At 34.8% G+C, this 12969-nt stretch overlaps 1 protein-coding gene and 2 pseudogenes across 1 annotated transcript; 2 read left to right on the forward strand and 1 right to left on the reverse strand.

Moving 5' to 3' along the window:
• LOC128159006 (laminin subunit beta-1-like) overlaps positions 1 to 12969 on the forward strand; it is a 32076-nt pseudogene that overhangs the window by 4483 nt on the left and 14624 nt on the right.
• On the forward strand, positions 13 to 5115 carry LOC128159002 (laminin subunit beta-1-like; annotated as a pseudogene).
• Positions 7238 to 12332, reverse strand: LOC128159005 (uncharacterized). Its single transcript, XM_052822033.1, has 2 exons — positions 12105 to 12332; positions 7238 to 11249 (listed from the first exon to the last, which is right to left on the reverse strand). Exons 1-2 carry the CDS (start codon positions 12105 to 12107, stop codon positions 9522 to 9524), a joined length of 1731 nt encoding a protein of 576 aa, XP_052677993.1. The 5' UTR covers positions 12108 to 12332; the 3' UTR covers positions 7238 to 9521.

The raw sequence follows: 12969 nt of genomic DNA on the forward strand, positions 1-12969 counted from the left end.
GGGTCAGCTGACATGCAGTGTGACCGCCGGACCGGACAGTGTGTGTGTCTGACTGGGATCAGTGGTTACAAGTGTGACCGCTGTGACAGAGGCACCACCGGGGAACTACCCAACTGTAAACCTTGTGGGGAGTGCTTTGATAACTGGGACAGAGTTATTAGGGATCTCAGAGGTATAGTCCCACCCCAAATCTTAAACATGCAATTCATCCTTTATATAATGTCGATTTATAAATTGATGAAAGACTGATCATTTGAAAAAAGGTTGGCTAATTTCTGTTTTACAAAATTTTGATATATCATGTCTTTTTCCAAACAAAGATCAAACCCAGTATTTGGTCAATGAGGCTCTGAAGATCAAGGCTACAGGAGTAGAAAAGGCATTTGAGAAGGAGTTTGCTGAAATGGAGAACAACATCCAGGAAATCCGAGACATCATCCGCAATGCAAATGTGTCCTCTAATGACATCAGAGACATTGAGATGAATCTCAAACAACTCAGGTCAGTATTACTCACTGGTAATATGTAAAGCATGAAAATCTAAATTATATGTGTACTGTTAGTGTTAGTTTGTCATAAGTATTTACAATAGGAATTTTGAAATTGATTCAGATCTTCAGATGTAAGATGTTTGATTTTATATTGGTTGACAGGGAATCTCTGAATATCAGCTACACAAATTTAGAGAGGACATAGGAGGAAATAGATGTAAGGCATGATCCAATAGTATCAGACAGGGGAACAATGACATCAGAGCCCTACAGATGGGTGTTGACAAACTCAAACAGAAAATAGAGAACCTGAAGAGAAATGCCACCAATGTCCAGGCTCAGGATGTGGAGGGTAAGGTCTTGACCAGGGGAGGGGAGGGGTAGATTTACTTTTTTAATCTATAGTTGAATAGAATCTTGACTGAATTTGCAACTGTATTGCAAAGTCAAATTAAACATCTCCCCTTTTCATTGAAAGATACTATAGCTATTATAAATTATTATACCTCTGTGAATATTTTCTGTGTAAAATTACAACGAATAATCATGCTTACCATGAAAAAGTAAATAAGTATATACTATCTGTCCAAATGTTTGGCCTATGACAGGTGCATTCAACTTGACAAAGAAGACCCAGCAATGGCAGCTCAGAAAAAGGGGATGCAAATGACATAATCTTAGAACAGTCAGAGATAACGAGAAAAGAAGTGGATTCAATGGTAGAAAGTCAGCACCAGGAGTTTGATAGAAAAGTAGCTGAGAACAGTAAAAATCTGAAGGAAGTCACGCTCAGATTAATAGCCCTGGAGACAAAATAACAGACATCAATGAAATGGTAAGATCCTTTTTGACAAAACATTTGCATATGACCGAAGTCAATTGGGCAATTCAAAAAGTTATCAGAATACAGAAACTGTCCTGAAAATATGTCAAGACTCTTACTTAAGGTCATATTGACAACTTCAAGGTCAGGAAAAATGAATAATTAAAAAGTCGGGTTGTAGGTAAAGCAGGTTGGTTGTAGCATTTATGAGGTCCCTCTCGGTACCTGTACATATAAAGATAAATTGAAAAAACAGACCTTGAAATTGAAATAAATTTGCTATGCAGTGACTAATGACTACCCATTTTTTTTTAATGTACTGGACACCAAGCTTAGCTCTTACTTTGATACAGGTGTGTGACAAGCGTGGAGAGCCTAGCTGCCACTCTGTGTGTGGAGGAGGTGGATATGGAGTGTGTGGTGGAGAACAGAGCTGTGGAGATGGAACGGTAAAAAAAAAGCAGAAAACGTCCTGGACCTAGCCCGCCAGGCAGAGGAACTGCTGAAGATCAAGGAGAGGAATGCAACAGAACTCTTACAGAAGGTTAGTATGACAGAAAAAGAGAGAAATGGCATTACACATGGAGAAAAGAGAGAGATGGTCTAATACATGCAGAAAAAGAAAAAAATATCAGTTTAAGAATTGTTTTGTTTGTAAATAAATGATTTTCTGTATGATATACACTATTTATCTTATGTTGGTTGTATGTCATTAAACAGCTACAGAACTCTCAGAGAGGGACAGAGATGGGCAAGGACGAGGCTCAGATCGCTTACAATGAGGCACTCAAAGCCAAGAATCAGACAGAGTACGCTCGCACAGCCCTCCAGGATCTGTTTGTCAGGATCTCGGGATTCCTGTCAGCAGATGGTGCCACCCCTAACGATATCAAATCTGTGAGTCAACACTGACAACATCTGTTGTTTTCAGCAAGATTTAGTTTTTTATGGTTTTTAAAATTACCGGTATACATGTATGTATATATATATATATATATATATATATATATATATATATATATATATATTTTGATGTTTTTGAAAATTTTTATATAAGCTGTTAAAGAATTTAAAGGAATTAAGATTCTTCCTTTATTATGTGTACTGTATGTGTTTCCATTGCTTGAAAAATAACAAGTGTCTGTTATTTCACTAATTTTATCAAGTGTGTCTTTCCGTGTTTACCTGAGTTAACCTTGATATATATGAACCCCACAAATTAGCTCTTTCTTTCTTAACCAAAAATTAAAATAGTCTACAACACATAAAGGAGTAATTATATGAAAAAGAAAATTTTTGATAATTTCCTGCTACAGATTGCAGAGGAAGTGCTGGCTATGAGCAGATCCCCGACACCCGATCAGATTCTAGATCTTGCCCAGAAGATAAACATCACCATACAGGGCCTTCAGAACATTGATGACATTCTGGTTGAGACAAGCAGTGATCTCGCCCGAGCCAAAGGACTCAAAGAGCGAGCAGAAACAGCAGAGTGAGTTCTCTATTTTGAACAGCTTGTGATATTCTTATATATTGGTCTATATAATCTGTTAAAAGAAGAGGCTGTTGGAAATCGAATGTTGTGTGTACTAGCTTATGATTAATGGGAAGAAATCAAATTTTCTAGTACTATGTGTTCTATACCTACAATGTATACCTATTTTGATCGCTTTGTAAGGGCGGATGCCAAGTCCATTCTAGAGAAGGCAGAGGATGTACAGACCAACCTGAAAGGGGCTACTGACGCCCAACAAGCTGCCCAAGTGGCCATTGCACAGGCCGATAAAGACATCGGAGACACAGAACAGGATCTCACTCAGGTAATCCGTATGGGTTATTTGCTCATTTTACATTCATCTTTATTCTGCATATAAATTCGTTTCTCTAACATTGTTTTCTTAAAACTGACATTCTGTACATTTATAATTTCTCCTTTAACATGATTTATGTATCCCAGACTAAAAAAAATATGTTTTCATAAAGAGAAAAATTACCTGAGAGGAGCTTGAAGATGCTTTTTAAAAAGATAGAATAGGACTGTAAATATAAGCAGACATGTATATATTGGTGTTTCAGATTGAGTCCAAGACAGCTGCAGCCACTGACAAATCCAACCAGTCCCTGACATCACTGGGCTACCTGAGGGCCAGGCTACAGGAGCTTAAGGAAAAATACATTGAGAACGAACAGAGAGTGGACAATGCTAAGATGGCGGCCCAGGAGGCCAACAAACTGGCCCTGAGGGCAGAAGAGGTCAGTACACGTATTGGATTAGGAATTACCCTCTTGATTCAGACATTTTTTGTAATTTAAAATGTAAATAGTTTAGAAATACACCATTTTTCTTCTTTTTTTTAAGGCGGCAAACCAACTTCAACATAAATATACCACCACAGCTCAGGATCTCAATTCGAGATACAATCTCACAACTCAGGCTCAATCTCGTGCTGAGACTCTCAAGAGGAGAGCTAATAAATTGGCCACCGATACCACAGCTAAGCTGAAAAAGTTGAAAGGTAAACATATTGTAGTCACAATTAAGCAAATAGTTCCATTAATGATCACTGAATATAAGGATGATTTTTCGCAATTTACCTTTGCATTGAGAGGATGAATTTTAAATTAAAAAAAACTTGTGTATACTTATGAATTTTTTTTATTGTGTAACAGATATGCAGGAAAACTTCAATGCAAATGAGAGGAGATTGATTAAGCTTTCCACTGACATTGATGAACTCAATCGACGAATGGCAGAGTATTTACAAGCCATCAACGACAAAAATACAAATTATTACAACTGTAAAACATAAGAACAAAATCCTGTTACTCAGTGATTTGATGACTTAGCATGGAGTGTATAAGGACAGCTAGCATTGTATGGGACCACTCGGTGTGCCAGTAGTTAGACAGTGGTCAGACAATTCACATGGTATTTCAAGGTGATTTCTACTGGAGAAAGTATTATACATGTGTGGTCAGCATTATCTGTTGTAGTCGTAGCCTGTGATACCATCTATGTATTCTATTGTATGCTCCAAATGATCTTGGAGAGAAACTATGGTAGGAATTGAAGGAATTACTATGTACAGTAGTTTACATTGTTCATTGTTTATGATGGACATTTTCTCTCCTTTTCCTCTCAATATCATGTGTAAATGTACATTTATTATACATTATGTATTGGCCCTTTTCATACAGCTGATGCCAAGTATATGACAATGGCTACTTTCACTTTGATGACCTTTGCCCTCTATGACCAAAACCAGGCATGAATGACGATGAACCAGTGAGTGTGAATATGCAAGATTTTTTATTTGTTAACCGTATATTATTAGCTTTATATACGTGTATTTTACAGTTCTTTATGAAAGTTGGATCCACTTTATGTACATGGTTTTTTATGAATGTACTTTTGAATAGCAGGTGATTGGGCTGTAGTTTTTCACCTTGCAGCAAGAGCCCCTTTCTTATGTTATATGCATGCGTGTGTTCCTTTTGTAAAATAATCATTATATGTGAAGTCATACACATTATTTTTTGGTGACATTCAGTGTGTTTCTGCCATGTTGTGTAATAAGTCTCTTGTTTCCTCACATATAATGCTCATTTATAATAACCTCTGTGATGTTGCACTGCTGAAGATCAAATTTGTCAAATTATACATTGGAGTCAAGTTGTGTGGTCTTTTCTATTTCATTTTCAATATCTTTAACAAAATCGAATGTCGCGAATTATCGGAACAAAATTTCTATTTTAGTGTAATTATACCCCCGCAAACAAAGTTTAGGGGGGGTATATTGGTTTCAACCTGTCCGTCTGTCTGTCCGTCTGTCCGTCTGTCTGTAGACGCAACTTTATCCCCCCTATAGAATTTTTTATTACTGCATGGAACAGTTTGAAAATTTGTACATATGTTAAACACCATCTGAAGATGTGCAACTGCATTTTTTTTTTTTAGATCAGACAATATTTAATGATTTTATGACACTTTTCATTTTCCTTATTCTATATATTGTACACTAATGTTAAAAAGTAAGGGAGGTAATCCTTACAGATTTTATTAATTAATTAATAGAAAACACTCTAAAATATATTTATATAAATACATCCAGATGGAGGTTTTTTGTCTTTATGTCTTAATTAATATAAAAAAATATTTTTATACTCCCGCTCCGAAGGAGAGGGGGTATACTGTTTTACCCTTGTGTGTCTGTCTGTCCGTCCGTCTGTCTGTCTGTCTGTCTGTCCGTCTGTCTGTCCGTCCGTAACAAAAATTTCTGTCGCATTTATCTCAGCAACTATTTATCGCAGATGCTTGAAATTTTAACACAGTGTTTGTTAAGGCATGCCATATCGTGGGATATATTTTTGTACCAATCGGACGTCAACTTCCTGTTAATTGACGACTTTGCTTATTTTTTAACCAAACTTTTCAAACAAATTTTCGTCAAAGATTTCTCAGCAACTGTTTATCGCAGATGCTTGAAATTTTAACACAGTGTTTGTTAAGGCATGCCATATCGTGGGATGTATTTTTGTACCAATCAAATGTCAACTTCCTGTTAAATGACGACTTCGTTTATTTTTTGCCAAAATTTTCAAACAAATTTCCGTCAAAGAATTCTCAGCAGCTATTTATCGCAGATGCTTGAAATTTTAACACACTATTTGTTTAGGCATGCCATATTGTGGGATATATTTTTGTATCAACCGGACGTCAACTTCCTGTTAAATGACGACTTTGCTTATTTTTCAAACCAAAATTTTCAAACAAATTTTCGTCAAAGATTTCTCAGCAACTATTTATCGCAGATGCTTGAAATTTTTACACAATATTTGTATAGGCATGCCATATCGTGGGATATATTTCTGTACCAATCGGGTGTCAACTTCCTGTTAAATGACGACTTCGTTTATTTTTAGCCAAAATTTTCAAACAAATTTTTGTCAAAGATTTCTCAGCAGCTATTTTTCGCAGATGCTTGAAATTTTAACACACTATTTGTTTTGGCATGCCATATCGTGGGATATATTTTTGTATCTATCGGACGTCAACATCCTGTTAAATATTGACTTTGTTTATTATACCCCCGCAAACGAAGTTTAGGGGGGTATATTGGTTTCACCCTGTCCGTCTGTCCGTCTGTCTGTCTGTCCGTCTGTCCGTCTGTCTGTAGACGCAACTTTGTCCCCCCTATAGAATTTTTTATTACTGCATGGAACAGTTTGAAAATTTGTACATATGTTGAACACCATCTGAAGATGTGCACCTGCAATTTTTTTTAAGATCAGACAAGATTTAATGATTTTATGACATTTTTCATTTTCCTTAGTCTATATATTGTACACTAATGTTGAAAAGTAAGGGAGGTAATCCCTACAGATTTTATTAATTAATTAATAGAAAACACTCTAAAATATATTTATATAAATACATCCAGATGGAGTTTTTTGTCTTTATGTCTTAATTAATAAAAAAAAAATTATTTTTTTTAAGTATTCTATCAACTGACAATGCAAAGTTTTTGTTTGTCAATGATAAATTCTTAGGAGCTAATGAGAACATCAAAGACAAGTGTGGCTGAATTCATTTGTCCCAAGGGAGCCATTATCTGAGCCATGGTTCAGATGGAGCATGTGTTTAGGGGAAATTGATAATCTGTAAAATGGGTGATAGTTTTGGGGCTATTTTAAAACTGTTTCATGTAAACCAAAAGTTCTATCATTATAAGGAAATAAATAATATCATTTTTAATAAAGAAGTTAAACTTTTTTTAGAAGTTGTTTAAATTTATTTGTCAAGTAAGTTGATGAAGTGACCCTATTGGGCATTAATTTAAATGAAATTCAAAATTACTGATATGATTGTAGTGTTTTGGCAATTTTAAAATTGTTTGTAATATTAAATTTTCTTTTTTACATATTTTTACATAGTATGGTAATTATGGTAATGTTTTGGGAGTTTATTAAATTTAACAAGCTCATCAAAGAAAATCATAGTCCTATGGGATCAATTTTCTGATATGGAGTTCCATTGTGCCATAGGAGAAAGTGAGGAAAATTTGAAACAACCAATTGCATGTGTCAAGACTCTTATTAGAAAGATATTGAAAGTTTTATCAACAGAAGAGCATTGCTTGGCTACCGGTATTTCCATTTACTGCAAAGGGAGGGGTTATTGTCATTTTGTTGGTTTTTCTTTAAATCAATTAAATTTTTAAAAAATATATCATCAGATACATACATTTGTAAATGTATTACTGTTATAGATATGTATTTACAGTGAAATTCTGACAATTTTGATTTTAATTTTTCTTTGTTAACTAATTTTTTTTTTTTACAATTCTAGAATTTTTTTTGTATGTGTTCCAAACCTTTATTATTCAATTCAATTATTAGTCCCATTTGAAATTAGCCTTGCGGGGGTATTAGTCCCATTACAGTTCTAGTTCAATCTCTGTTCTAAATTCACCCCCCCCCCTCTTGAAAAAAAATCTGGATATTAAAATTAAAGGCTCCTCTGGGAGCTATAAGATATTTACCTCCACCCCTTTTTCTGAAACATGGGCAGACTTTTTGCAAAAACCAAGAAAATTGGCTTTTTAAAACTTTTACTGGTGATAAGATATGGTTTGATAAAGGAGTAAGTGGCAAGTTAATATAGGGCATAATACATTAAGGTTTGGTTTCCATGGATACATTGACCAGGGTCAATTGATCTGATATACCTATATATTGCATCGTAATATAATGATTTCTATTGATTCACATCTTTTGCTTTATTTTATTAACCATCAACCAAAATGAATTCGATTTACTGTAAATTACTCATGTATTTCTTTTCACACTGTAGCATACACAATTTTATCAAATATTGCCTGTCACAATATTAGCTTCTATATGCTTTCTTACATATTTTTTCAATGTATACAAAAGGATATTAGAAGTTGTAGATGTTCATGTATGTTTCATATGGTGCTATAATTGTAGAAAATACAAAACTTGCAAATCCTGATATTTCTTTTTACCAAGCAACCATGTATATAGGAAATTATTTACTGGGCCCATTGTACACGGTTGTTAAAAAAGTTAGTTGAATGCAAATTATTTTTGATTTTTATACTATTGGGGTAATAATCAGTACAAATATAGGTAAAATATCATTTCTCTTTGACTTCACAAACGTCCGAGATTTCATATAAGTATTAGTGCACCAGCAATTAGAATTCTGATGGAAAGAGTCTCCCGGAGATTCAAGCTGCCTCTCTTTACATTAAACTCATTCTTTCACCAATTTCAAGCAGAGATAGCATATGCCCCCACCCTAGCTATTTTTTGTGTCTATTTGTCCATCTTTCCATCAATGCTTCTCTGGATATTGTTGTTCCATGTTAACAGATTACAACTATTGAAATCTTGGTCATTAAGTAACTGATCATATTTATTTAGAATAACGTTGTTAACATGAATTTTTAGAAAGGCAGAAATGATTTTGTATTGTGAAAAGAATGAATTTTTAAACAATATTACAAGTATGAATAAAATTTGTATATCAAAGATATCCAGATTGTATAACACATTTTGTTTTATTTACAAAACAAATGATTGTACATTTTTGTTCTGCAAATGATGATGTCCATCTTGTATACTACTGAAGCTTAGTTGAAATCAATAGACATGGTAATTATACCCCACAGTAGTAAAACCCCAGTACTTACAGAATTTGTCTAAACACCCCCCCCCCCTCCTCTTTTTCTATAGAAATATGATACAATGTCATGTATTTAGTTTACTTATCTCATCGTTTAAAGACAGATTTGTTCAAATGAAAATTTTACCTCAAAATAAATTCACATTTTTCTACAAGTGTTTACTTTTTATTGTCATCTCATGTTGCGTGCATTGGTTAATAGTGGAATAAGTTTAATAACAATTATTAGCTTTTCATAAGGTTGTAGTAAGCAGTTTCTAAATGCTAAAAATAAATGTTCTTTATACATATATCAGTTTATATATTTATTCGTCAATTCTCCAGCAATGAACAATAATCCATGAATTGATATTAGAGAATAGCACACAGGTTATACATGAGTCATTGTATAAATTATAATAAGTACTGTACGTGTAAATATCAGTTATTGTGCACTAACATGATGTTATAGTAACATAAACACACATTACCTAAAGGATGTATGGATATGCAATGTTCACTGTAGATACTTGTACACTGTCACTGTGTTGGTGTTACGTTGTCCCACCCAGAGATTGTTCTCACCATCCAAACACACACTACGGGGATGTTCTACCCCTTGTTGTAATGTGAGTAGTAGAGACAGGAACTGACCGTCCTGATCCAGAAGATGAACTGTTTCACTGCCATAATCACATATCAGGATGTGACCGAGAACATCAGTACATATTCCATAGGGAGTAAACCCTGACCCCTTACCTGTGTAGGAGAACCTGTGTTGTCCTGATTTATCCATCACCACTACAGCATCTATCCCACAGTCTGATACACAGACATCACCATTGATGTTTTCTGTGATGTAGTGTGGGTAAGTACGCAGTACCTGTCCTTTGTTGTCTCTCGGTATGTTCTGTATTTCTGTCCCTGTCTTGTTGTACCTGGTGACTTTACCCTCTCCATCCTTCCACATCCCCACCAGTATGTCCCCGTTGATGTGGGAGGAGTGTATACTGAGTGGTTCCCAGTCTCCTGTTTTAATGAATTCAGTGATTGTATTATCCGGTGTTATCCTATAGATGACTTTGTTGCGTTTATCTGTATAGATCAGATCCCCGTCCTGTGTGACTGTGTGGTAGCCAGATCCACCACTGGTTTGTATCTTCTGTAGCTGATTCTCCTGTAGATCTGTTTGGACAAGGTTACCATCATAATCATTGAACAACAGTCTGCCTGATTTACCCAGTGATATATGATATACATCATCAACACCTGGTACTGTGTACTTTCTGACCTTGGTGACAGAGGAAGATAGACACAGTGTTTGTTCCACGTCAGATTTCTCTCTGTCTTGTTTCCTCTGTTTCCCTGTAGGTTTCAACTGTGTAGAGGCAGTCTCCATGGGTTTTATTTTTCTGTTCTCTGGTTTAGTGTTGGGGACAGTTATTCTACCCAGTAGTTTGGCGACATCTTCCTTGCTGTATTGACCAACAGTAAATATGGGTGGGACTGGTTTGGATGTCTCTGGAAGGGGTCTAATGACCGAGTTTTCTGATTTGAGGGCAAATGTTAATTCTTCTATGTTTGAGGGAGATAGGTAACCATAAAACGTTCTGACTAAATCATTGAGAGAATTGATGTAGTCATCTATTTGTTGGTTTTGGTCGTTTAATGTTTGCAGTAATGACTGTTCTAATTTGTCGACTTGTTCTATATTATCTGATGTTAGTGTGTCTACCAGCTTTTTCACAGACTCAGCTTCAGCTTTCATGGATGTTCTTATACCCTCCATAATCTTCTTTATTTCTGTGACATCTCCTGCAATTTCCTTTTTCAGATCTTGAGAAGTAGGCTCAAAATAGCATCGAATGTTGGCAATTTCTTTGTTATAAATCGAAACCTTTTCGGCAAAGACCATTTCTAGGTTGGTAAACCAATGACCGCGGTGTTCTTTGGTGCCTGTGCATTTAGAACAAATGGGAAATTGGCATTCCCCACAGAGAAGATCTATTTTTTTTGTGGGGTGGATCTTGCATTTTTCTACAGGAAGTTGACGTTTGCGTAACTTATAAGGGACAACTTCATGATTCTGGGTTTTCTTATTCTTCTGATGTTCATCTCTGCATTGTTCACACAATGGTTGGTGACAGTCATTGCAGTAAAACTGGCAGTTCCTCTCACAGTCTTCAGTGCCACACACCAAATAATGCTGGGCGTCAGCTGGTATTTGGGACTCAGATAATGCCATCTGAAATGAGAAAAGTATTAGTTGAGGAAAAGGTGGCATTTGTTTTGGTATCAAAATTAAAAATTATGAAGAAGTCATTAATTTACCCCCCCCCCCCCCCCCCCAATATATATATATACACACACACAAAACACTATATACAAACATAAGTGCAATCATATAGCATAGGCATTTTCAATCTAATTTGATTGAGGAATTTTTACATTTAACTATATAGGTCACAATTTGATGTAATTAAAGGATTTGATTTATCCATTTCTTATCATCCTACAATCTTCAAACTATTCATCTCTAGTGTTCAACAAAAATTAAATAAACTAAATTTAGCAATGTACATATAAATTTGCGCAGATCCAGCCATTTTTGGAGGGTCAGAGAGATAATTGTTTGTTTGGTGATGGGGAAGTATTTAAAATAAATTTAATATTTTTAGGGGGGGGGGGGCTTTCCTATCCCAACCCGCCTCATCCCACACCTACGTGTACATCTGTGCATGGTAGCCCCCCTTTACAAATCAAAGGGGGGCTTTCTTTTTTTTATATATTTACAAAATTTATTGCTAAGTTTAAAGGAAAATTAAAGACCTTCCCTTTTTCGTGGCAACTTTCTACTGCTCCGCGTTCTTAACTCCGAAGTGTCCTCCGCGGTGGGAAAAACCATGTATGTTAAAAAATGGCCACAACTTCCGGTTTATATAATGATAACTAGGCTTTACTAGCATATAAAATCGTCCATGATTGATCAACCTAATAATGTGGTAATCTTGAATAAAATAAATCACTACCTCACTATTATGTTAGGAAATATGTCACCTATTTGCCATCATTAGATATAGATACAATTATTCTAACTCACCATCAACAGGTCTAGGCAACCTCCGTTTTTGGAGGATAGCTCAATTTCAATTTAAGATGGCTGCTGATATTTACCATATATGGAAAGTCACTTTGCATTGTGGGTGAAATTATCCTCCATTTTTGGAGGATAGCATGGGTATATTTCAAAGGCTTCGTGCATATCTTTAATGAAAAAATGCAAGCACCAGACCATATGGGAAATAAAGTTAAGGAAATAAACTAATGATTGTATGCGGCGATTTGAAATTTTCACAATATGCTTTGAAAGTGTGTACTTCCTGTGTTCAGTTTTACAAATGACATAGACTATTTACATCTGTTTCATTTAATCAAAATCACAAAATAGTGATGTTTATTCCTCATTAAAACATTAATGACTTCATTCACGTTTAGAGACACATAATAGATATCTTGATCTGCTATATTGTACATGTACAAAGTAAATGTTTGCATATACCTTAGGAACTTTGTAGCTCTTATTCTAATTAATTCACAGGTTATTTAGTATCATTTAAATTTAATCCCCTTCACACAAAAAGAAATTGTTAAATTTTATTAATCAAAATGATACCATTTATAGATATCAATTATCCTGAATATTGAAAAAAAATGTCTTCACATAAAATATTTTCTTTAAAATCAGCCCTGCAATTAATTATTTAAACTTAAATATTTATTAAATATTATCAATAAATATAATTATTAATAGCTAAATAAGGTGATATTTTTATTGTCTAATAATTATATTGTATTCACAGTTAACTCCCTTTGTAAAAACAGAGTTAATTGCCCTTCATCTCAAAAGATCCACCAGGGGCGCAAACATCTATCCTCCAATTTTGGAGGATAAAATCTATCCTCCA

This window comes from Crassostrea angulata, chromosome 8 (assembly GCF_025612915.1).
Source record: "Crassostrea angulata isolate pt1a10 chromosome 8, ASM2561291v2, whole genome shotgun sequence".
In the NCBI taxonomy this organism is placed as follows: domain Eukaryota; kingdom Metazoa; phylum Mollusca; class Bivalvia; order Ostreida; family Ostreidae; genus Magallana; species Magallana angulata.